The sequence below is a fragment of the Sarcophilus harrisii genome, chromosome 6 (genome assembly GCF_902635505.1).
Source record: "Sarcophilus harrisii chromosome 6, mSarHar1.11, whole genome shotgun sequence".
In the NCBI taxonomy this organism is placed as follows: Eukaryota; Metazoa; Chordata; class Mammalia; order Dasyuromorphia; family Dasyuridae; genus Sarcophilus; species Sarcophilus harrisii.
The window spans coordinates 248,801,732-248,824,984 of record NC_045431.1 but is presented as its reverse complement, the minus strand read 5'-3'; the positions used below and the strand labels follow the sequence as shown (position 1 = coordinate 248,824,984).

Sequence of the window (23,253 nt, the reverse complement as noted above, 5' to 3'; positions counted from 1 at the left end):
TGCCCTGAGGATATAAAATGAGGTGCTTTTTACAAAACTTAAAGCACAAAACAAAATGAATCTCCTGAGAATCTACCGGAATATCAAGAAGGATCTCAGAGCTGGGATCACATGTTCTAGACTTGGAGGCTTACCTGGATTCGGGAAGTCACCTCCGGCCCAGAATTCCAGGACTCAAACCTGTCATCACACCTTGTGGGCAAAATCCCCCCTAAAACTTCTGGGCCAGAGAAAGGCTGAAGCTGGGTCTCCTACTAGCAAAGGAGCTCTGCTGCCTCCTGGTGGGTGTCCAGGAAAAGCCATGTTGACAAGAACCCCTCAGATGAGGAGCTGGCTCTGACGCAGGGGCTTCGGGGAAAGACGGGGCAAATCTTTGCACTTTGCTGGTTTTTTCCCCATTTTTATTAAAAATAAACTCAAACACTTTTTCATACAAAAGTTTCGTGCGCTGGTGGCCGCCACAGGAAAGTCCCGCCTGCGGCGCTGATCCCCACCTCGGCCCCAGTTGTCCGAGTCCCAGGGAGCACTGGCTGGAGCCCGCGTGGCCCCCGGCCCAGTGCCCCCTGGCGCCCGAGGCAGCTGGGGAGGGAAGTCACGGGGGCAGCCCCCCCCCCCATCCCCATGGCAAAGGTTATATATGCAAAAGTGCCTCTGACAGGTGCCGAGGGAAATGGACATCCCGTGATCCTTCTGTCTCTTCCTTGGGACTGAGGTCTCCTCCGCCCCCGGCGGGGGGGGCCTTTCAGGCACGTTCCGAGCCGCTTTCCCAGAGCCGGAGGCCGTCTCTGGCTACTCCCTGTGGCCTAGGGCCTATCCCAGGCCTGGCCCTGCCTGCCTCAGCAGCCGCTCTTTGCCCAAGCCCTCTCTGAACCCCCTCCTACTGGAAGGGGGGGTTCTGCCCTGCCGGTTCCCAGCTTCTAAACAGCCCAGTGGCAGAAGGAGCTGAATTCTGGGGCTCTGGAGCCAGAGCCACGGCCCCGGCTTTTCTACCCCCGTTGCCATCCGTTATCCCTGTCCCTTAAGCATCCCCCCAGGATGGCCCAGACCAGCCCAGACCCCTTTTCCAAAGGGGGCCTCCATAGGGATGTGGCGGGGTGGAGGGGCTAGACAGAGCTGGGTTTTCCCCAGGGGGGCCGGGGTGGGACAGTACCGGTGCTAGGGTGGACAGCATGGCGAGGCCGGGGGCAAGGTGTGGGGGCAGGGAGTGGGGCATGCGGATGGGGCGTCCTGCCTGAGCCCCTCAGTCCCAGCCGTTGTCCTTCACCATGTGCGACATTTCGATGATGTATTTTCCCTCCTTGTACTTCTGGCTCGTCTCAAAGGCTTGCTCCTGGTGGGGTGGGAAGCAGCGCATGGAAGGCGGTCTGCGTCCCTTCCACGTCCCACTAATGCCACATCACCCCTTCCCAGCACCTTTGGGCCTAGGGCGGATGGGAGCCTCAGAGAACGGCCCGTGGCTTGGAGGGCAGGGGGGGCTTAGAAGTGGACGCGGGATGGATGGCTCACCTCGGGGAGCAGGTGCCCCAGAATACTCACATATTTCCAGCCCAAGGTGGTTTTGCAGCTCTCACAGAAGATGTCGGCCACAGAGTGGAGGCCAGTGAGCAGGAGGCGCTGTTCAGCTGGCCCACAACCCACGTTGACCCTGTCTCAGGAAACAGCCAGCACAGCCAGGCAGGGGAGGGGTTTGTTACTCAGGTCAGCCCCCTGACCAACCCAAAGGGATCCTCCCTAGAAGGATCTAACCCCAGAAATCCAGAGAAACCCATCATTTAAGAGCCACCCCCCTTTTTGGTTGACCCCTGGGAATTGCTTTCTCCAGTGATGTGCTATCAGCATCTTAGCCCTCCCCAGGGGCTTATTCCTGGGAGGATCACGGGCCAGGCTCCTCAGCTAGCAGGGCACGAAGAGGGACCTTTGTCCCACCGGCTGGGTAAGGGAGTGGCAATACCTGTTTGCTTCCCTCTGATTGCTAGGGGGGACTTGACCCTGAAGCCCCTTGTTCCACAGGGGGAAAAAAAAAAGGAAAGAGGGAGACTCACACAGAGTTAAACAGGTAGGCCCGGCCATGGCTCCCCTGGAAGGACTGTGGAGACACAGGATAGAGAGTGACCACCAGGGACCCCTTGGTCCCACCATCTGTTGCCCCTCAATGCCACAAATGAGGGAGAACTTTTTGATCAGGACTGGCGGGCTCACTCCTGGTGATGTTCGCATAGGGGGAGTCCTGGCTGGGGAAAAAGTCCCTCACCATTTGGAAGAGAGGGGAGAAATGTGGGTCCTTCTGGGCGTACCTTGGAGATGAGCTCATCGTGCTTGGCCAGGTGTGCCCGGCAGTGAACGCAGCTGTATGTGCGATGACACCGGGGCAGGTAACTGCGGAAGGTCTTGGTGGGGAGGCAGGCAGGGCCCGGGCCAGGCTCGCAGCTGGGCATGACGGGCTGGAGGGCGATGCCCTGCCGGGCTGGGGGGGCTGGCGCAGTGCAGCCCCCACACAGGCGATCGCAGGTGAAGCAGCGAAGCAGGTTGGCTAGAGCCGTGTTTCAGGGCAGGAGAAATGTGGGGGGGCTGCCCAACCAAGGCCCCCCCAGACGAGAACCAGGTAGAAATGAAGGTCACCTGGGAAGAGGGGAAGGGTGCATGAGGAGAGCACTGAGGCAGTTAAGAGCCTCTCCTGGGAAGATCCTGGTTCCCATTCAGCCTCTCCTGCTGTCTCCTTCCGATACCAAAGACTAGCCCTTTCCTAGGAGAGTTTGTTTTGTTTTGGTTTTTCCCCGTCCCCTTGATTCTAATTCTGCTCTGGTGAGCTCGGCAGCACTTCCAGCCTTCTGGCATGAGTCAGGGAGGCAGTATTTGGGGCGGGGATGGGGAGGGTAGCAGCAGCCTCCATCATCTTTCCCTGAAAGCTCTCTAATAAGATGAAGGATGCTCAGGAGCCCCGTCATCTGCCGGTGCTTTCTTGGCTGTCCATTCATTTGTGCAGCTCGCACTTACTGCTGCATCCAGTTGCAGACTTGAGCCTTTGGAAGTTCTTCAGTTTCTTTCCTTGGCACCCCCTCCTCCCATTTTTAATTCACAACGTTCCCCACAAACACACCATTTCCATGTGAGGCTGGGAAGGTGTGCCAAGACTTGGAGAAGCTAGGCTGTGTTCTGGGGGGGAGGGAGGAGGGAGGCGGCACGGACTGCAAACACACTCAGAGCTTTCCTTCTTTCCCACTGTTCCTGATTGTGGAGCCCTCCTTTCACCACTAGGAGGGAGAACTTCGCAGCTTCCCGGCTCCTCGGTGGCAAGGCTCACCTCTGGGGATGCAGCACAGCAAGCCGTCCCCTTGATGGCCGCCCATTGCAGCCTAGCACATCACTCTTAGGACACTATGGCCTGTGATTTGTTTCAGGAGCATCTGGTTCAAAAACCATCCTTCTTTCTGTCTTGAATGACTAATGTTCGTCATGCACTCAGAACCTGGAGTCTCTCCTCCCTGCTCTGCCCCCACAATCTCCTTCCCCTCCCCACACCCATCCCTCACTCGTGGGAGCATGTGCACAGACAACTGGGAAGAGTAAATAAAGCCTTCATAACCAATTGATGGATACAAGACTCTTGTTCTAGGAAGGCTCATTGAAGTCTCATACAAAGGAGAGGGTCTCATTTTTTTTTTTTTTTAAGTTTGTAGTTAGACCACTTCTATCCAAGAGCTTCCTTCCCTATCCCATGGCCCATCTTGGTCTGGAGGGATCCCCGAGGCAGGCTGAGCACAAGCTTTGGCAAGTTCTACCAGATCACAATGGCCCAGGTGAGAGACTTGTGGCTCTTGGTTATGCTAATGCTCAAGAAGCACATGACCTAGTGAACGACAGGATGTAGCTTTTTTGGCTTAAAGACGGGTCACAGCGCAGAGGGGTCTCAACCCCCATGGGTGGATGGAGTGCCAACAACATGACAGCTCCCTGAAGGACTGAAACAGGAACAAACCAAAATGAGATTATAGGCAAGGGAAGAGCTACATCACTGACATAAAGAAGGCTTCTAGTGAGGGGTTTTGAAGGTGCGCACTGGTTTCCAGTGAAACTCCGACTGGACATTGGTGAATAGCAGGAAATCAGCTTCTCTTTGGCTGTTCTCATCAGTAGCAGATTTTGGCCTTGGATCCTTGCTGGTGATCTTCTGGGCTCATTTCAAACGGCCTGATGGAGGGCCAGCCTGCAGGTACAAACAGCTTGGAGGAATACAGGTAGATCTCTGAGACTCCAAGATTCGGACAGAATTCCCCCTTATCTCGGGATAGTGCCTCCCACTTCTAGCCTCTGCCTTTAAACAGCCTCCTTCTCTTTTCCTCTCCAGGAGCCAGACTTCCCTCCTGGCTCTCGGCTCCGTTCCATCAGGGACTCTGCTCTCACGACGTAGGATCCAGGTAGGCAAAGCTGCTGTTGTGTTCAGGGTGACATTGTACTCCAGAAGAGTTCCATTAGCCTTAGACTCCGGCCCCTGTTATTGGGCGGCTTTTCCTTTTCTCCGTCAGCTCCTTAACTTCGGCTCGATTACCGACTGCTCTGCTCCAAGAGGTCCCCCACCTGCAAGCACTTCGGAGCGCCCCAGACCTTCTCCTCTCGCCAGTTCCATCATCGCCCCCGCCCCCAGGAAGGTGGAGACAGCACCAAACATCAGAGGATAATGGAAAAAGTGACAAGAATAGGGATGGGGAGCCTGCATCTATTATTCCCCCTCTCAAATAACAGCCAGAAAGCAGGTTGGAAACAACAACAGCGAGGGAGCGAGCCAAGGATTTTCTGCCCTAATATGAGATGGGGCTGGACCGGAGGAGGTGGGGAGAAGGGGAGGGAGGGGAGCAGGGAAGGAATCCAACCGCCCCGATAGCCTTACAGGAGCGCTCTAGGACCAGATGCTAATCCCGTGCCTCATAGGGGAAAAAAAAAAAAAGCTGGGGGTGGGGGGTGGGAGGAGAGCGCATCATGGAGCTTCTCGTCAGCCCCGAGATCTCAGCACCCCCCCCGGGCGGATTCTGGAGCTTGAAACCGCTCGCTCCCCCCCCACCCCAATAACTTGGAGTGTTGTCCGCCGGTTGGGGAGGCCGGGATCCGGAGGGTCCCCCCCGCCCCCCCAGCTGGCCCGCGATCTCCTCCGCCAAACAATAAGCATCCCCGATCGCCCCCGCAGCCAAAGTTGGGGGGCGGGGGGCGTCAGGGACGGGCCAGCCTGGGGAAGCTGCGGAGCTGGACGCGGCTTGCGAGATGCCCCAAAGACAGGCGAGGGGAGCAGCGGAGGAGGAGGAAGGGGGCGCGGGAGGGAGGCAGGCGGGGAGCGGAGAGAGGACAAAGGACGGCCGGATGAATAATGCATTTGCAAAGGAAGATCAAAGCGCCGCAGAGCGAGGAAATCGGAAAAGGGAAAAATCGGACCGGAGCTGCCCCCTCACCTTGAGGTCTGCTCCAGAGATCTCCGTATGTATGTGTCTCTCCCTCTTCTCTCTTCCTTTATTTTTTTCCGCCTTCGATCGGGAAGGGGATGGGGGTCCCAAAGGGCCTGGGCCCGGGCACGCCGGCGGGGGGCCCGATGGAGCGCCGGGACCCGGGGGTGGGGAGCGGGGGGGTCTCTCCCGCTCGGGCTCGGTCTGTGGGTGAATGTGGCTGTATGTTGTGGAGCTGCCTCATAACACTGTGAGTCATCCAGCCCCCAGCCCCCCCCCTCCCACGTCAGAGCGGGGCTGGGAGACACAGGGGGCGGGCCGGGAGGGAGGCAGGGAGGGGGCAGAAACCGTGGGACCGATGCGGGGCGGGCGGCAGGGCGGCAAGGGAGCGGGAGGACGGGCTGGGAGCATCATGGCGAGGACGGAGCCGCCGGAGAGCGAGGGGGGCCGAGGACCCGACGCGCGCCCGAGACCGAGACGGGCCCGGGGACGCGGGGACCGGGGAGGACAAGCGAGGAAAGGTGGGACCAAGGGAGGGAGAGAGAAGCCAGAGAGCGGTGCCCGCGCGCTCCCGGGATCGATTCCCACATTTCGGCCCTGACAACAGTCCTGACGCAGGCCAAAGAAGGGCGGACTCCCGGGTCAGGGGCGGCGAATGGAGCCCCTCGAGGGCTGCCGCCTGACGCTGCTCGTCCCCTAGCCCCTTCCCCAAGGAGTCCCAGCAAAAGCAAAACCCCAAACCCACATAAACGCGCCGACTCTTCGCTTGTGATCCGCTGGAAGGAGGAAGGTCTTAACCACTTGGACCCTTGTCAGCCCACTGACTGATCACTCACCTGCCTTGTGAACCCCCAGATTTAACCTTGGTCAAGTTTTTGATGTGAATCATACGGGATAATGTATTGAAAGCACTTTGCAAACCTGAGGGTTCTATTTATAAAAATAAAGATTGTTAACACAACTGATTTATATGATGTAATCTCAAACCAGCCTGATAACTCTGTCTGTCTCTCTCTTTTTCTGTCTCTCTGTCTGTCTCTCTCTGTGTGTCTGTCTGTCTCTCTCTCTCTCTTTGTGTCTATATCTGTCTTTCTGTCTCTATACACACACAACTCTCTATATGTATGTATGTATGTATGGACGACACTGAGCTCAGATATATATACCTATAGATCTTAATACAAAGATATTTTACTTCTCTTCACATGTTGTATTTTCAAGTCAAATTAATCTAATTTGCTATTCTCAAAACAGCATTTCATCTCTTTGCAACCAGGCCTTTGCACAAACTGCTCCCCAGCCCTGGGATCTGCTTCTTCCTCATTTCCCTTCCTGGATTTCCCAGCTCTCTTCGGGCTCAGCTCAGGGGGCACCTTCTTCATGGAAACTATTTGTCATCCTCTCATTATTCATGCTCATTTCTCCTTCTCAAATTGCTAAATTTCTTTACCTGTTTACATTCTAAATCCTTCCCTCCCCCAAATAAAATGCAAGCTCTTGGAGGGCAGATCATTTTCACTTTTGTCTTTGAATTCACCATGTCTGGAACACAGGATGAGCTTAATAAAGCTCGATGGATCAGTGCTTAGTGGGGCACGATGACACCTGGCTCATCATGGAACCTACCTCAGCCAGCCCCGGAATCCTGGGATGGGAAGATTTCTCACTAAGTGCCCTCCAATGCATTTCCCTAAATATAGTGTTATTCAGAAGTCAGCACCAAAGACAGACCCTCCCCTTGAAGAGGAGATTACATTCTGAAAATGAAATGAAACACTGATATAAATGCACAGAGAAAATTGTATGTAGGTGGTTTCATTTTTTCTCCTCCCACATGTAAAAAGAATTTTCAGGTGGGGGAAGGTAAAAATAACAGGAAGAATGACTTGCTAGTAGTAATAAAACCAAAAGAAAGGTTCTGATCATTTTACTGGGAAAGTATTCCCGGAAGAGGAAGAATTTAAGCTAAATGCTGACAACCATAACAAGGAAGAGGAGGAGCCTGTAGTTAAGTAGATTAAGAGCTGTCCTTAGAATTAAGAAGACTTGGATTCAAGATGTCCCTTTAACTTGTATTAACTACATGACTCTTTTAAGTACTTTTTTAAAACAAGAATTCTTAATTTGGGGTCAGTGAGTTTGTTTTTAAATAGTTTGATAACTGTGGTCCAATCTAGGACTAGTAGATGGTGTAGTGGTTTGAATACTGAGCCAGAAGTCAGGAAGACTCATCTTCCCGAGTTCAAATTCAGCCTCAGACACTTACTAATTGTGTGACCCTGGGCAAGTCACTTAACCCTGTTTGACTCAGTTTACTCATCCAACAAATGGGCTGGAAGAAAATGGCAAACTATTCCAGTATTTTTGCCAAGAAAACTCTAGACCGGTCATGAAGAGTTGGGCAGGACTGAAAAAAAAAAAGTGACTGAACAACAATTTCAATAGTTTCCTTTATAATTCTATGCATTTTATGCCTTTAAAAACTTTATTCCCTAGACTTCCACAGACTTCCAAAGGAGTCTGCAACACACACAAAAAAGGAGCAGGGCGGAGTTTCAGAGAAAGGAATGGCAACAAAGCTTGTCAAGAGATTAGAAGTGAGGAGAAGAAAGCAAAAATGTTTATTAAGGTATCTTTCTGTGTTCAAGCAGCAGAATGAAGAGAAGGGTGTAAAACAACAAATGTAAGGACATACTAAACACCCCATTTTTAATTTCTCTAGAAATTCTAAGAAATACAATTTCTAAAACTCTTTCTAAACTGAATAGTAAAAAGTCTAATGGTCTTTCTTGAGAAAATGGATTAAAGATGACCAAGCTAAGCAATGAAATATAACTCTTGTTCTGCGTAAGATAACTATCTTCTCCATCCAAGGGAAAAGTTTTCCTCCATGAAAAGGGAGACACCCTCTCTCATTTAGTTTAGATTCTCCAGGAAGACCTCCATTGATTCTTTGAAAGGAATAGTTCAAGAAGATTAGAGTTGAAATTACCATTGTTCAGATTACTCAAATACATAAATATACATACATAAATAAATACACATACCTATATGTATCTATATACTATATATCTTAAATATGATATAATATATGACATATATATATATATATATATATACATATATATACATATATCCACATCCTTCACATAGTGTATGTTCTTTAGAGGCATCTAAGTAGCAAATAAAGTTCTGGGCCTGCAGTCAGAAAGAATTAACTTCAAACCCAGCTTAAGATACATACTAGCTGTAGGACCCTGGACATATCATTAAAAAAAAAGAAAAAAAAATCTCTATTTGCCTCAGTTTCCCCAAATGTAAAATGTGGAATAATAATAGCATCAACCTCGCAGGATTGTTGTGAGAATAAAATGAGATAGCATTTGTAAAATCCTTAAGCTGAAGCACTTCATAAGTGCTATGGAAGTGCTTATTTTCTTCCCTATTTGAATATTAACCCAGATGTTCAAGATTCTTTAAAATGTTACCTGAAATCATCCTGTGGCAGGGTCACGTTGGAAAGCATGAGAAACAGTGCCATTTTGGACATCTTTTTCCAAGCTAGAAATGACTTGAATACTAACTTAATATTAAATAAAATTGCTTCTGTCAGAATTGAGCCTAAAGACAGTATTAGTATTCATATTTTCTTTATTTTATTTTCCATAACTGACAATTGCATAACAAGATGATTTGGTTACATCATGTGTATAATTGAGTGGTTTTGTTTTCTTTGTTTAAATAGTTTCTTTTACAAATAAGGAATAAGATTTAAAATAAAATAAAGACAAAAAAACAAATGGTGGTTTGTTAAAAGAATGGGATTGTGGAACACAATTGTGGAACACCCTTCCAATTAACAACAGCCAGATGAATTTTTGATTACCAAGGCTTAATTCAGTTCAGTGGTATAATGGGTAGAGAGTTAGAAGAAGACACTTCTTCTGAAGCAATTGGATCATTATTAGTTTTGTAAAAAACTAAAAACAATGACTTTTTTCATCTAGATTTCAACATGCATTTGGTTGGACACCCTCTAGTGTTGGCCGACTGCACGTATCTGTCTGGGACAGAGTACAGATGGACAATGAATTAGTGTCAGAGTTAAAAGAATGAAGATGGGCTGAATTTCAGGAATTATATACCTCTTTTACTGATTCCAAGCTTCCCCAAAGTAAAGGCACATCTTTTCAAAACTAATATTGTGGCCACAAAAAAAATGGATAAGTAATACTACTGTCCATGAAGAATTAAAGATGATTATTATCTTTAGGTCAAAGATCAACAAAAAGGAACATGACAGGTGCGGGCTGGCTGCAACCCCAAACTCTGCCAATAGGAGGAAAGGATATCAAGGAAGCCATGAAGAAAGAGTGGTTCATGTGTAAAGAATAAGGGTGAAACTAAATAGCCAGAATGAGTACTTCGTCAGTACTCTGGAAATGGCAGGAGAAATTGAGAAAGTCCTCTAGTGTATCCCTCAGTTTCTTCATCTGCAAAATAAGTTGAAGAAGAAAATGGCAAAGCACTGCAGTATCTTTGCCAAGAAAACCCAGGATCACCAAGGTTAGATCAAGACTCAACAGCAAACTAAACTGTTCTGAACTTCCTTTAAGGAAGCAAGCTTTAGGGAGAACAGAGGCAAGCATGGATGGGATTAGATCTGCTTCATTTAAGGGAACTTTTTGAACTGATGACATCACAGACCCACTGGAAAGTCATTGAGTTTCACTAAATTGCAGTCTTATCGTTTCTCATACGATAGGCAAATTAGTCTCTCTAGTGCTGGCTTACTTCCTTGCTAGACTAAAAAATGGGGTAGTGATAAGATCAGTCAAGTGTTTTGCAAAATTTATAGTACTATCAGTTAATGTTTTAATTAATTAATTAATTTTTGCAAGGTCTCTCAGTAGACCCTGAAAAAAAAAAGCTTTCATTCTACAGAAGAGAATACATTTACACAAATAAGGAAATTCAAGCTAATCTGAAGACAGAAGCCATTAATAACTGAAGAATCCAGAAAGACTTCCTAAAGAGAGAAGTGTCTGAGGTAATTTTAATAGAACGTCAGGATAGATTAGTTTGTTATTGAGCCTTGTTCTACTCTTGGTGACCCCATTTGGGATTTTCTTAGCAAAGATACTGGAGTAGTTTGTCATTTCTTTCTTTAGCTGATAGAGGAGGAAACTGAGGCAAATAGGGTTAAGTGACTTGCTCAGGGTCACACAGCTAGTGTTTTAAACCAGATTTGAATTCAGAAAGAAGAGTTTTCCTGATTTCAGTCTTGACATTCTATTTGCCGACCAAGTTATCCTATAGATTAGTGTGTCGGTTTCTACTTCTCTGGTCCAACGGGACAAGAGAAGAGATATTAAATAAAAGGATCACAGCTGGAAGAGACATTAGAGATCATTGTTGTCCAACTCACTCATTTGCTGATGAGGAAATTGAAATTCAAAGATGTGAATTTATTTGCCCAAAGTCACACTGATTTTTGGATCATGAGAATTCTCACAAATATCCCAACCACTCCATAAAGTAACTAGTATTAAATGTTTTGTCTTTGTTTGATAGGTGAGAAAACTGACCCTGAGGGACAAGGTTAGATAACTAGTAATTTGTGAAGAAGTGATATTGAAAGCCAGGAGATATTAGAGAAGCATTATTAATATCAGATATTGAACATCAGCTGTATTACTCTCTATCCTGCCCCATACAGAAGAAACTTTTTGCCCGGCCTATTACAATCATCTCCAAATCTCTCTTCATCCAGATCAATGGATTGCTCAAGGATCCATCCTCCACAAAGCTATAAAATTCATATTCATTAAATACAGCCCTGCCCATATCACCCTCCTACTCAATGAGCAGTGGTTCTGTATTGCCTCCAGCACAAAAGGAAAACTTCCCAAGGAGACATTCATCTACCTTTCTAGTTTTCCTTTAAAAACTCGACCTAATTGGCTCTCTGTATTAAAGGGGCTGATGGCAATTTTCTGCATATAATGTTATTTCATCCTTTTTTTATCTAACAAATTGCATCTTCCCAGCCCTTCTGACTCCCTAGCTTCCTTCAAACCCAGATCCAGTGCTTTCTCTAATTTCCCCAGTCATGACATCCTCTCCTTCTTGAACATTTTAATTTACTTTGGATTTCTGTCCTCTTGTACACTTTCTATTCCCACAGTAAAATGGAAGCTTCTGCTGAGCAAAGATGGTTTCATCTTTGCCTTTTTCTACATAAGGTCTCCCATGGTACTTTGTACATTCTAGCCACTAAACAAACTCTTGGACTGAATTTGACTACAGAGGTGAAATCATCAGAGATAATAGAGTTTTTCACTGAGTTAAGATACCAAAGAAAAGATGACTTTGGACAAAGAACTTTTCCTTCGGTAGGCCTCAGTTTCCTTCTCTGCAAAATGATTTCTGAGGACCTTAGAGTGGGGGTTCTTAATCTAGGGCGCATTAGCTTTTAAAAAAATTATATTGATAATTTTATTTCAATATATTTGGTTTCCTTTGCAATCTTGTATCTTTTATTTTATACAATTTAAAAGTCTTCTCAGATGGGATCCACTGGATTCCCCAGACAGCCAAAAGGATCTGTGAAATAAAAAGGGTTAAGGATTCCTGTGTTAGGCAGTCTCCAAATTCTTTAACTTCTTCGAATTTGCAATTCGACATAATATATACTTCAGAGCCCATTTAAAGGCTTAGGTTCAAACTAGACCAAAGGCCTTCAAAGCCTTAAGCAGGTGTTAAATCACCTACCAATATATAGCAATGGCATCTTTTTAAGGAAGAAGGAATGAGTGGGTCAAGGGAAGAAGAAAAATTGGAACTCTAAATCTTGCAAAAATAAATTTCTTTACATATAATTGGAAACCATAAAATACTATTAAAAATATAGTTAGTTGATAGAAATGAACAAAAATCTAGCTTCTCTCCTTACTTCTCTGCACCCCCACACAGAGAAAAGAAAACCAAAACCAAAACCACTGTAACAAACACTTGTGGTTGGAAAATTCCCATTTGGTAATGTAAAAAAAAATTCTCATTTTTTACCTTGAGTCCATCAGTCAGTCAATAAACATTTATCAAGCACCTACTAAGTACCAGGGACTATGCAAAGTAAGCTCTGGAAGCATTTAGGAGATAAGCAGCCTGCTTCATCTTTGATTAATTCTGGAATCTTAATTAGTTTTTGCATTGCTCGAAAATTTTTCAAAGTTGTTTTTCTTTCTAATGTTGTTATATTTAAGTTATTCTCCTGGTTCTTCCCACTTCTCTTGGCAGAGGCTCTTTCCGGTCTTCACTCTGATATAATCCCTTTTGTCATTTGTCAAAGCACAACAATATTCCATTATAATCATAAGTGATGATATGATGAGTCATTTGCTAGTTGATGGACATCTCAGTTTCTAGTCAGTCAGCACAATTTTATCAGTCACCTACTATGTGGCAGTCACTATGCTAAATGGGGGTCCAAAAAGCTAAAAGCCAATCTCTGCTCTCAAGGCTTCAATCTAATGGGGGAGACAATATACAGACAATTTTATATAATCTCCAGAGTACTGATGGAGGTTGAAAAAATGGCATTTAGAGGCAGATTATATAAATGGAGGATAAATAGGAAATAATCAACAGAGTGAAGACACAAGAATTAGGGAGAATCCCAGAAAGGGGTTTTTCGTTAGGATTTGAAAGAAGCCAGGATAGTCAGGAGGTGGAAATAAGGAAAAGGCTTTAGGTGTGGGGGACAGTCAGTGAGGCAAAGTGGAATCCTGAGATAGAATGCCAGTGCAGGAATAGCAAATGAGTCTGGTGTCACTGGATTGATGGTAATGGGGGGATAGACAGGGATGAGATGATATAAATATTTCTGTACTTATGGATTCTTTTCTCTTTTTGTTTTGTTTTTCTTTTCTCCTTTCTTTAATCTTCTTGGAGATGTTTCAATTTATTTTCTAATTTTATATATATATATATATATACACACATATATATGTATATATATACATATATGTATAACATCATATATATGTATATATACATATATACACACATATATGTATATATGTATATAATATGTATATATACACATGTATATTATCATATATATGTATATATACATATATACACACATATATATGTATATATGTATATAATATGTATATATACATATGTATATTATCATATATATGTATATATATATACATATATATATATCTATATAAATAATACCTCTTCTGAAGGTTCTGTATTGTTTAAGGTTATCAGTGACTTGAGAAATTTAGAAGTTTCCTAGATTTCTTGGACTTTGGTCCATTCACTCAGGATCCTGTCCTTCCCAGACTAGCACTAGCAGAATAGTTCCTTGATTCCTCCCCACCTCTCAACCCCTTCCAAATGGGAGGTTCCATTTAATCCAACATAACGGATTGACTCAAAAACAGCAAAATTTAATCCAAAAGCATTCATTAAGCCCTTAATATATGGGAGGCATCAAAGGAGATACTGATGATACCAAAACCAAAAAACTAAAAAAAGAGAGTTTAGCTTGGCGGGACCTGACATTTCTGGTGGGAGTGGTGGGAGTGGGGAGGAGGGTGGTCAGGGCCAGGAGGGATACACGTAAAACATGTAAGTATATACACAAAGGAATTTCAAAGAGAGATCTGGATTGCCAGGTCCTGGAAGTCATCCAGTCTACCTACGTCATCGGGCAGAGGTGGAATAGTGGATAAAGGAACAGACTTGGAGTCAAGAAGATTGGACTTTAATTCCAACCCAAGATACTGTGTGACTTCAGTTTTCTTGAAGATAATAGTAGCCTCTATCTCCCTTATTATAAGGATAAATTAGATAACAGTGTACAGAGTTTAGCACAGTTCTTTCTACATCATAAAGATTATATAAATATTAATTATTAACATTTTACAGAGGAAGAATTGAGACCTAAAGAGGGAAGATGATTTGCCTAATTATCCAATGTAAATTGCAAAAGTGGGATTTGAACTAAGATCCAAGATCCTTTGAGATAATCTCCAAATTATTCTGCATTATATGATTGTTTCTATGTTCTTTATTCTGAATTGCCCTGTGGTCTCTTCAGTTAGATTGTAAGCTCCTCGAGGGCAAGAACTGTTGTTTCTGCTTTTCTTTGTGACCCCAGCATACAGTAAGCGCTTAATCAATGCTTGTCAATTTGATCACGTAGGCATTTAATAAGTGCCCGTTATTTCATTTATAGCTGAAAGATTCCTTAGTAATAGTAAGAAGTTGAGATTGATGCAGGGCTTTAAGTTTGCAAAACCCTCCTAATATAAGCTTTTGTAGCTATCTAGTCCAAATATTCCTCTATAAAACCGGAGGGGGAAAACTGAGGCCCAGAGACGTTATCTCCTCAATGTTTTCCACCGTCGGAGGGGGCTCATTCCCTTCGGGCACCGAAGGCAAAAAAGCGCAGTCTTCCTACGAAACACTGGGCACGTTGCGGAAACTGGGGGGAGAGCGCGGACGTAGATGGAAAGGCACGAGCCCCAGCAACAGCCGACTGTTGATGTGTCCCACGGCCAATCGGGAAAAGAGGATTCGGTCCCGCCCCTCCCCAAGCGCTCCGCCCTCCCAGGCGTCGTCGCATCCAAACAATCGCCGGACTCCAATACCCAGGAAGCACCGCGCGACGCCGGGTGAATCAGAGGAGCGACGAGCCGGAACTCCATTTCCCAGGAGGCCCCGCGCGCGTAGCCGGAAGCTCGGGATTCTCGACCTCGTTGACTTCCTCTTCCCCGCGGAAGAGCCGCGAGGGCTCTGGTTTCCGGCGAGGCTCCCGGTGAGTGGCTTTTTCACGGGGTATAGTGGTTCTCCCTGGGGGAAGCGGTGTTTGCTTTCCTTCGCCTCGGGTGGCAACTAGGGGGGGGTCAGGACGCTCGCTCACTAGCGTTGGAAACGAAGGAAAAGGACAACTCCTGAGAGGAGGGGGTTCTCCTCAAGGCTGCGTCCTCACGTGACCACCGAGGTTGTCACGTGACCACAGCCCCCGTCTTAAGCGGGGAATCTGCGGCGGCGCGGACGATAAATTCAAATCCGGACCGGCTTGGAGCCGTTCTCGCCCAGCCCCTTATCTAGCTAGAAGAAACCGGCCGGAAAACGGGCACCGACTTAGAGGGTTAGAGCTGGAAAGGGCCTTAGAAGAAGTCATCTTATGAGGTCTGTCGTAGGGAAGACGAGAAACCAAGGTCCTGGGACGTTTAGGAGACTTTGCTAAAGCCCCCCAGGTAATGAGAGGGACGAGGCGGGAATGGCTAGAGGTGCTCCCACTCCTCTGGGCGAGCTGTGGATCCGTTGGACCCACTTCTGACTCGGTTTAAGGTTGGGGGAGGGGAGTATTCTGCCCTTCCTTGTTGGCTCGTACTCTTGTTTATTGTTGTGTCGATTCTCAGGATCGTGACTTTTTTTTGCTTTGTATCCCCAAGGTTCCCCTACCTGGAAGCCTGTGCTAGAAAATTGACCGTTGTTTCTTTCTTATTAGTGAGGAAATGAAGGGTTAATCTTTGAAGATTTAAGTGACTTTAACTTCGAGAATTGGAGAGACATTCATGAATGTCATTTGCACATGCATATATACGTGGTTGAAAAAATGGCATTTAGAGGCAGCTGGGTGGCGCAGTGGAGAGAGCACCAGCCCTGAAGTCGGGAGGACCCGAGTTCAAATGTAGCTTGAGACACTTAACACCTCTTAGCTGTGTGACCCTGGGCAAGTCACTTACCCCCAATTGCCTCAGCAAAAAAAAAAAAAAAAAAAGAAAAGGAAAAAATGGTATTTGGAATCGGAGATCTTTGTTTTGAATCTGAATTGACTATTTGACTTGGAGTCAGAAGATCTAAGTAGTATCACCTCATCTTTTCAAGCCTCAGTTGACTTACTTGTACAATGGAAAAGTTGGGCCAAGTTATCTTAAGGTCCCTTGTAACTGAATCGTATGATGTTACTGGTGTAATGGGGAAGAAATGTTCTGTAGTAGAAAAAAAAATGAACTTAAGTGTGAGGGTCTAGATAACTTTCTCTATTATTTTGGGGAAGTCACTTCATCTTCATAAGTCACTTTTATGTGTAAAATAAGAGGGTTTTTTTCCCCCTAGATTTCTTTTTATTCTCAGAGTTTGCAGTTCTGTGACTTTTCCTTTGAAACGGGTCTGTTTAGTTTTGACAAAGAGAATTGTGTAGCTCTTATCTTTGAACTTAACATTCTGTTACAGGAAGTAAAACAAGTTCGTAAGGAAGTATAAAGTAAGATATGAATGAAAGAAATAACAACCGGCATCACCACCATGAAAATTTGTATGGTGACTTAGGGCTAACAAAACCTTCTTTGCTCTAACTTAATCTTTGAAACAGACATATAAGGTTTTTATGTATCCCGTTTTTAGATGAGGAAACTCGGGTCCAGAGAAAATTTCTGTGCTTGCACAAGTTCCCAAAGCTAATAAGTGTCAGAGACACAGATTTAAACCCAGGTCTTGCCAATTCCATATCTAGCGCTGTCATTTCTGACATAGGCTAGGAGTAAACACTTTATGTACCTCTCCTTTGCCCAGTATCTTACTATTCCTGATTTTTGTTTCCTTCTCCCCTACTTTAATAAAAAATAGCTAGCATTTATATGGCATTTTAAAATTTACAAAGTATTTTGCATATTTGATTTGACCACTCTGTTAAGTAGATGATGATATTATCCCCATTTTACTAATGGAAGAAACTGAGTCCAGAGAAGTTAAGTGATGTGTCACACAGTGTCCAAGTCAGAATTTGGATTCAAGTCTTCTCTGACACCAGGCTTTCTAAGCCCTTTGTTATCTTGTGCTCTGCATGTAGGAGCCTCTTAAATGTTCTTTAATTTGAGTCCAGCTCAAACTCTTTTGCCAGATCAGAAGGTCTTCCATTGTCTGGCCTCATTGTCTTTCCTGCTTTATTTCATCTTGCTCAGTTCTGTGGCTTATGTGCTTTTGTATTCTGACTTAGTAAACCAAATTAATATTAGCTGTGTATAGGTGTTTTTGTTTTTGATAAATATCTCCCAATTACATTTTAATCTAGTTCAAATCCTACCACTCAGTGTGTTTGGCCCTGCTCTAGCTAAATTGGTACACTGAGAGTCTTACCTTCAGTGTGTTTATTTATTTATTTTTTTTTGCTGCTGTGTCTTTACCCACCTTCTTTCATTTGCTTAGAATCTCCTTCCTTTTCTGGCCTGTTGAATTGCTGCTCACCTTTAAAATTCAATCTTTAAATGCTATCTTCTCTAAAAACAAACAAACCTTCCCTAATTGCTGATTTGGCATTCAGTTTAGCAACTCATAAAATCTCGTTTGGCAACTCTATGATGAATATTGGAAAAATTATATATTAGTTTTCCTGTGCTTGTGTCTTGTACCTAGACTAAGTTTTATGAGAGTAGGGACTGTGCCTTAAGTAAAATTTCTATCTCCCACAGGATCTAGCACAGTGGTTTGCAGGAGTAGCTGTCTAATAAATATTTTTTGTAAAAATAAATGGCTTGGTTTTTCCTTTGTCCTCTAATCTTTGACCTGTGTGCTTCAGAGACAGTGCCCACACAGAAGAGAAGATGGCAGAAGAATCCAATGATGAAAAGAAGCCACTGACTAAATTCGAATTAGAACGGGAGACAGAACTGCGTTTTGAGGTGGAGGCTTCGCAGTCAGCCCAGCTGGAGCTCCTGGCCGGCATGGCCGAGATCTTTGGCACAGAACTGACCCGAAACAAAAAGTTCACTTTTGATGCAGGTGCCAAAGTTGCTGTCTTCACTTGGCATGGGTGTTCTCTCCAGCTGAGTGGGCGCACCGAGGTGGCTTATGTCTCCAAGGACACACCCATGCTCCTTTATCTTAACACTCACACGGCCCTGGAGCAGATGAGACGGCAAGCAGAGCGTGAGGAAGAGCGAGGTCCTCGAGTGATGGTAGTCGGCCCCACGGACGTGGGCAAGTCCACAGTATGCCGCCTTTTACTCAATTATGCTGTGCGACTAGGCCGGCGGCCCACCTATGTGGAGCTGGATGTAGGTCAAGGCTCTGTGTCCATTCCTGGAACCATGGGAGCTCTTTACATTGAGCGACCCGCTGATGTAGAGGAGGGCTTCTCTATCCAGGCTCCTCTGGTCTATCATTTTGGCTCCACTACACCTGGTACCAACATCAAGCTTTACAATAAGGTAAGATCTACATTGGGATGGAGAAAGGGGCTTTTGTTGGGATGAAAACTCTGGGGATGCTTTAGGCGGGTTAAAACCTGCTATCATTCCATTTGATATATGGCTTATATTAATTCACCCATACTTACCACACTTGTATATGGATGTGTGTGTGTGCATGTGCATGCATGCACACATATACATTTGAGTTTTGCTGAAAGTTTTGAAAATCATGTTTTTGTTGGATGATGAAGTTTATCTCACAGGTAAGTACACAATGCTTTGGAGTGGGGAAACGAGACAATAACTTTAAAATCTTAATTTCCAACCAGATTGATTTAATATTTAGCCCAAACTATTACTGAAAAGAAAGTAATGGTTTGTTTTTTTTGCATAGGCAATTGGGGTTAGGTGACTTGCCCGGGTCACACAGCTAGGAAGTGTTAAGGGTCTGAGGTCAGATTTCAACTTAGGTCTTCCTGACTTCAGGCTGGTGCTCTGTTTACTGTGCCACCTAGTTGCCCCTGCTCTTGTGTATTTTTACCAAACTTGAAAGTCTTCAAGTGTTCTCTTGTCTCTTGGAGCACCAGCCTAAGCCAGATTCTAAAAGGCATGTTTAGATTGGTCTAGAGGGGTTCAGAACTTGTGTGAAGGCAACATTCCCACGCTAATAAAACCATGGGTTCTAGGAGTTAATGAAAAGTGGTCTGGACATTGGATATTAAATAAGAGAAATTGGGTTTGAATCCCAGCTTAGCCATGGAATACTTGTTCAAAGTATTAAGATATTTGGGCAAGTCGCTGGATTTATTAGGCTTTAGTTTCAGGTGAAATGGCCCTGGAGGTCCTTTACATCTTTAAATCTGATTATCTACTTAGGAGACTGACTGAAAATAAGCAAGCAATGCTGAAAATCAGGTGGAAAATTAGAACAAAATTGGGACAAAACAGTTATATAAGTTTGAAGTAGATCCACCTCTCATGCTGATCCTTCTTTTTGTAGATTACATCCCGACTGGCAGATGTCTTCAATCAACGCTGTGAGGTGAACCGTCGAGCCTCTGTCAGTGGCTGTGTCATTAACACCTGTGGGTGGGTCAAGGGCTCTGGTTACCAGGCCTTGGTGCATGCTGCTTCTGCTTTTGAGGTGGACGTGGTGGTAGTGCTGGACCAGGAGCGACTGTACAATGAGTTGAAACGGGACTTGCCCCACTTTGTGCGTACTGTTCTACTCCCCAAGTCAGGAGGCGTGGTTGAACGATCAAAGGACTTCCGCCGGGAGTATAGGGATGAGCGCATCCGAGAATATTTTTATGGTTTCCGGGGCTGTTTTTATCCCCATGCCTTCAATGTCAAATTCTCCGATGTGAAAATCTACAAGGTGGGGGCCCCCACCATCCCAGACTCATGTCTCCCTTTGGGAATGTCACAGGAGGACAATCAACTGAAACTGGTACCAGTTACCCCAGGGCGAGACATGGTACATCACCTCTTGAGTGTCAGCACAGCTGAGGGCACTGAGGAGAACATCTCTGAGACCAGTGTGGCTGGCTTCATTGTGGTGACTAGTGTGGACCTGGAGCACCAGGTTTTTACTGTGCTCTCTCCGGCCCCTCGCCCACTGCCTAAGAACTTCCTCCTCATCATGGACATCCGCTTCATGGATCTCAAGTAGGGATTTCTGCATGCGTCAGAGGGACCCTCCACATACATCCACGGGGGGGGAGGGCTCAGGTAGTTGGAGGCTCTTGTGGCCAGAAACTCCTGGGTAAAACTGGTTTAGTGGGAAACAGATAGGCCACCTTTGAGAGAACTAATGGTAACCTGACCCTTTGAAATTGTATTTTCCTCTTGGTTCAAGACAGGTAACTTGGCCCCAGAGTAGATCTGGGATGCCAGCTGGGATTTAAGGTTCAAAAGACCTGGGGAAACACTGACCCTATTTCACTATGTTATTAGGTGGTCTAATTATGTTCTTCCTTTTGGCTTTATATCCTTAACTTATATTTCACACACTATCTTTTTGTCTTTGTCCATGGTGGGAATACAAATTGAAGGACATCTTTCAGGAGAGTATAAACTTTTAAAAAAGATTTTTCTAGTTTTAATAAATATTTTTGCAGCCCTTCACCCAAGAGTGTGTGATTGATTCTTAAGTTCTCGAGAGGGGCAAAATAAGAGGGTATGTGTCTATTTGGTTAAGATTGTAACAGCTCAGAACTAATACCAAGAGACATTTGGGAAGGTCCTGCAAGAGACACCCGATTCTCTGCCTTCTGGGCACAGATGCTCTTAGCTTTGGACCTGTAGATCCCCTAGGAGTCTGGTTGGTGAGTTTATTGTATTGGTTCTCTTTTCCTTTGCACTTGGCCAGGCGCTGAATCTGCTGTCGACACCAGCCTTACCGAGGACAATTCAAGAGGCAGGCAATAAATGTGGGGGCAAAGTGTCAGATGTGCCCATCATCTTCAAGAGAGAGCTGCAGAGGAGAGTAAAACAAACTATCTCCCCTGTTGCCTATCTTGATACTTGGAGCCAATCCTTGCTTCAAACTTCAAGGTAATTTAAGCCTTAACGTGGCAAAGAGCCAGACAGCCCATTCCTCTTGGAGAGACAGCTTCGTTTCTAGGTAGGACAACATCATTCAATAGACAGATTGTCAAATGATGCTATTCCTTCAAACCCATGGTATGTGTAGGCACACCTTGGTCATCTCTGTACAGTTCCCTACCCCTTCCATCTCAGAGGGACCCAATACCTTGCCGTATGTGGCTAGGAGATAATGCACTTGGAAAAAATACACAAAGTGTGTTCTATTATTCTTTGATGCCCTCCTAACAGAGTCGGTACTTAGTTCAAGGATCAGTGGATTGCTTTGCTACTTATGTTAAAATGTAAAGCTGAAAACTAGATTTACCTCTAGATGTGTCATGGTGTTTGTGGAATGTACCCCCATAGAGGCTGCTGAAAGTTTAGGGGTTATACGTTGAATATTGTGAGTAACCTATCCAGTGCTAACTACATAACAGGTGCTCAATAAATTTTGGCTAATGAAGATTCTTTTTCCCAAAGCAATTTCCATCATTAAGCCACTATTCCCTTTCTGACTCGTGGAGGACCTGGCACTTGAGCAGCCTGGTGTCCTCGGAGATGCTTCCCTCCAGATAGGGGGAGTTGATAAAGTGGTCTTTTTCATTTGGCCAGGAGGTATCAATCAGTACGGCAGACTTGGGACACCTTGTCTGAAACGGTGAAAAGTTGTTAGGAGTTAAGGGAAAAACAATTACTCATCCTTTTTGTTTTATATCACTTCCATTTTGAATGCATTTCTCCTTTCCATCCCTTCCTATTTATACTCGTTAAACAAAGAATTCTTTAACGGGGACATAGCAGGTGCCACGGCGAAATCTTTAAAGCCACAGAAAATCAAATCAAAAAAGAAATCTGAGAACTGAACTTTGACAGGGCTCCTAAGGAAACGTTTCAAAACACTCCAAAGCTCTTTGCTTTGTCAATAGCAATAACCCTGTGCTGTGTGACTTAGATACTTCCTATTTCTTTTCGGTGGAGTTTAGCGGCCTTGGTATTTTCTCACACGATATTGATGAAAGCAGAGAGTTTTTTTGAATCACTTGGAAGAAGGATAAAACAGGCTCTTAGAGCTCTTGAGCCGGCTCGAATTAAATTCCAGAAGGAAACTCGGTCCTGGAGCCTTTAACCTACTCTGGTACTCCCTTGGCCACATTACCTAGTGCTGAAACATTAGTAAAAGCCCCAAACCGATCCAAAGGGCAGATTTGTAGTGGAAGGGGAGGAGTCTCGCCCCAGGGCTTTGCAGGGCCTCCCGCAGGGGCAGAGGTGGAGAGAGGATGTTCGGGGTCTCAGGCTGCCCCTCGGGCCCCTGCTCTCAGGCAGAGCTGGACACAGAGGGTCTCCACCGCTCTTTGCCCGTTTTGCTGCATCCTCGCCAGAGCACCGTCGGGTCCTGCTATGGCTCCCATTAGTACCATTTTACAGATGGATAGAGTGAGATGAGAGCGCCCAACTCCAAGGCCAGCATCCTGCCCAGGCTAGTCTACTTTTCTGAGAAGCCCTTACTTTGGAAGCACCCCAGCCACCACCCACCTGGGCAGTCTTCCAAGCTTCCCGGGAGTTCTACACCCTGCCCCCCGGCCCCCTTCCTCTGAGACAGTCGGGAAGTCTGCCGCACCCGTTGCCCCACCCTCCCAGGTCGTCTGAACCCCAAGTTTCCTCCCCTTTGGATCCTCTCCCAGAGAGCTCCCCCGCCCCCAGACTAGCAGAAGGTGGAGTCTGCCGAGGGCTCTTCCAGGAACCCCGGTTGGCCTATGAACTGGGGTTCTGGTGGTTTTAAAGTTCCTCCAACAAAAGGGAGTAATCAGTTTCCCTGAGGCTGGCCAATGAAGGAAGGAGCTGAAGCAGGAAGAGGGCGGGTCCTCCCCGTGAGTGGCCAAATGAGACGCTCATCTGGCCCGTACCATGCATCTCCAAGAGACTTGGCTCCGACGGGAGCCAGACTTCCTGCTTGTTTGGCTTAAACACTAGCGTTTAAGAGCGCTATGTTTTCAGATTTATAAACTTTAGCGACT

At 45.6% G+C, this 23,253-nt stretch overlaps 2 protein-coding genes across 5 annotated transcripts; one reads left to right on the top strand and one right to left on the bottom strand.

Moving 5' to 3' along the window:
- Positions 1 to 5,722, bottom strand: YPEL4 (yippee like 4). The gene is made up of 5 exons (XM_003773874.4): positions 5,439 to 5,722; positions 2,295 to 2,619; positions 2,043 to 2,086; positions 1,537 to 1,645; positions 1 to 1,330 (listed from the first exon to the last, which is right to left on the bottom strand). Exons 2-5 carry the CDS (start codon positions 2,433 to 2,435, stop codon positions 1,241 to 1,243), a joined length of 384 nt encoding a protein of 127 aa, XP_003773922.1. The 5' UTR covers positions 2,436 to 2,619; positions 5,439 to 5,722; the 3' UTR covers positions 1 to 1,240.
- Positions 5,056 to 21,717, top strand: CLP1 (cleavage factor polyribonucleotide kinase subunit 1). 4 transcript variants are annotated; one of them, XM_031942687.1, is made up of 4 exons: positions 5,056 to 5,467; positions 18,037 to 18,667; positions 19,650 to 20,317; positions 21,021 to 21,717. In XM_031942687.1, the coding sequence occupies exons 2-4, from the start codon at positions 18,062 to 18,064 to the stop codon at positions 21,025 to 21,027; spliced, it is 1,281 nt and encodes a 426-aa protein (XP_031798547.1). In that variant the 5' UTR covers positions 5,056 to 5,467; positions 18,037 to 18,061; the 3' UTR covers positions 21,028 to 21,717. The 4 variants fall into 4 exon arrangements, with proteins under 4 accessions (XP_031798547.1, XP_012408143.1, XP_012408145.1 ...); XM_012552689.3 differs by lacking the exon at positions 5,056 to 5,467 and adding an exon at positions 15,079 to 15,267; XM_012552690.3 differs by lacking the exon at positions 5,056 to 5,467 and adding an exon at positions 15,286 to 15,712.
- Positions 21,718 to 23,253: the final 1,536 nt, after the last annotated feature.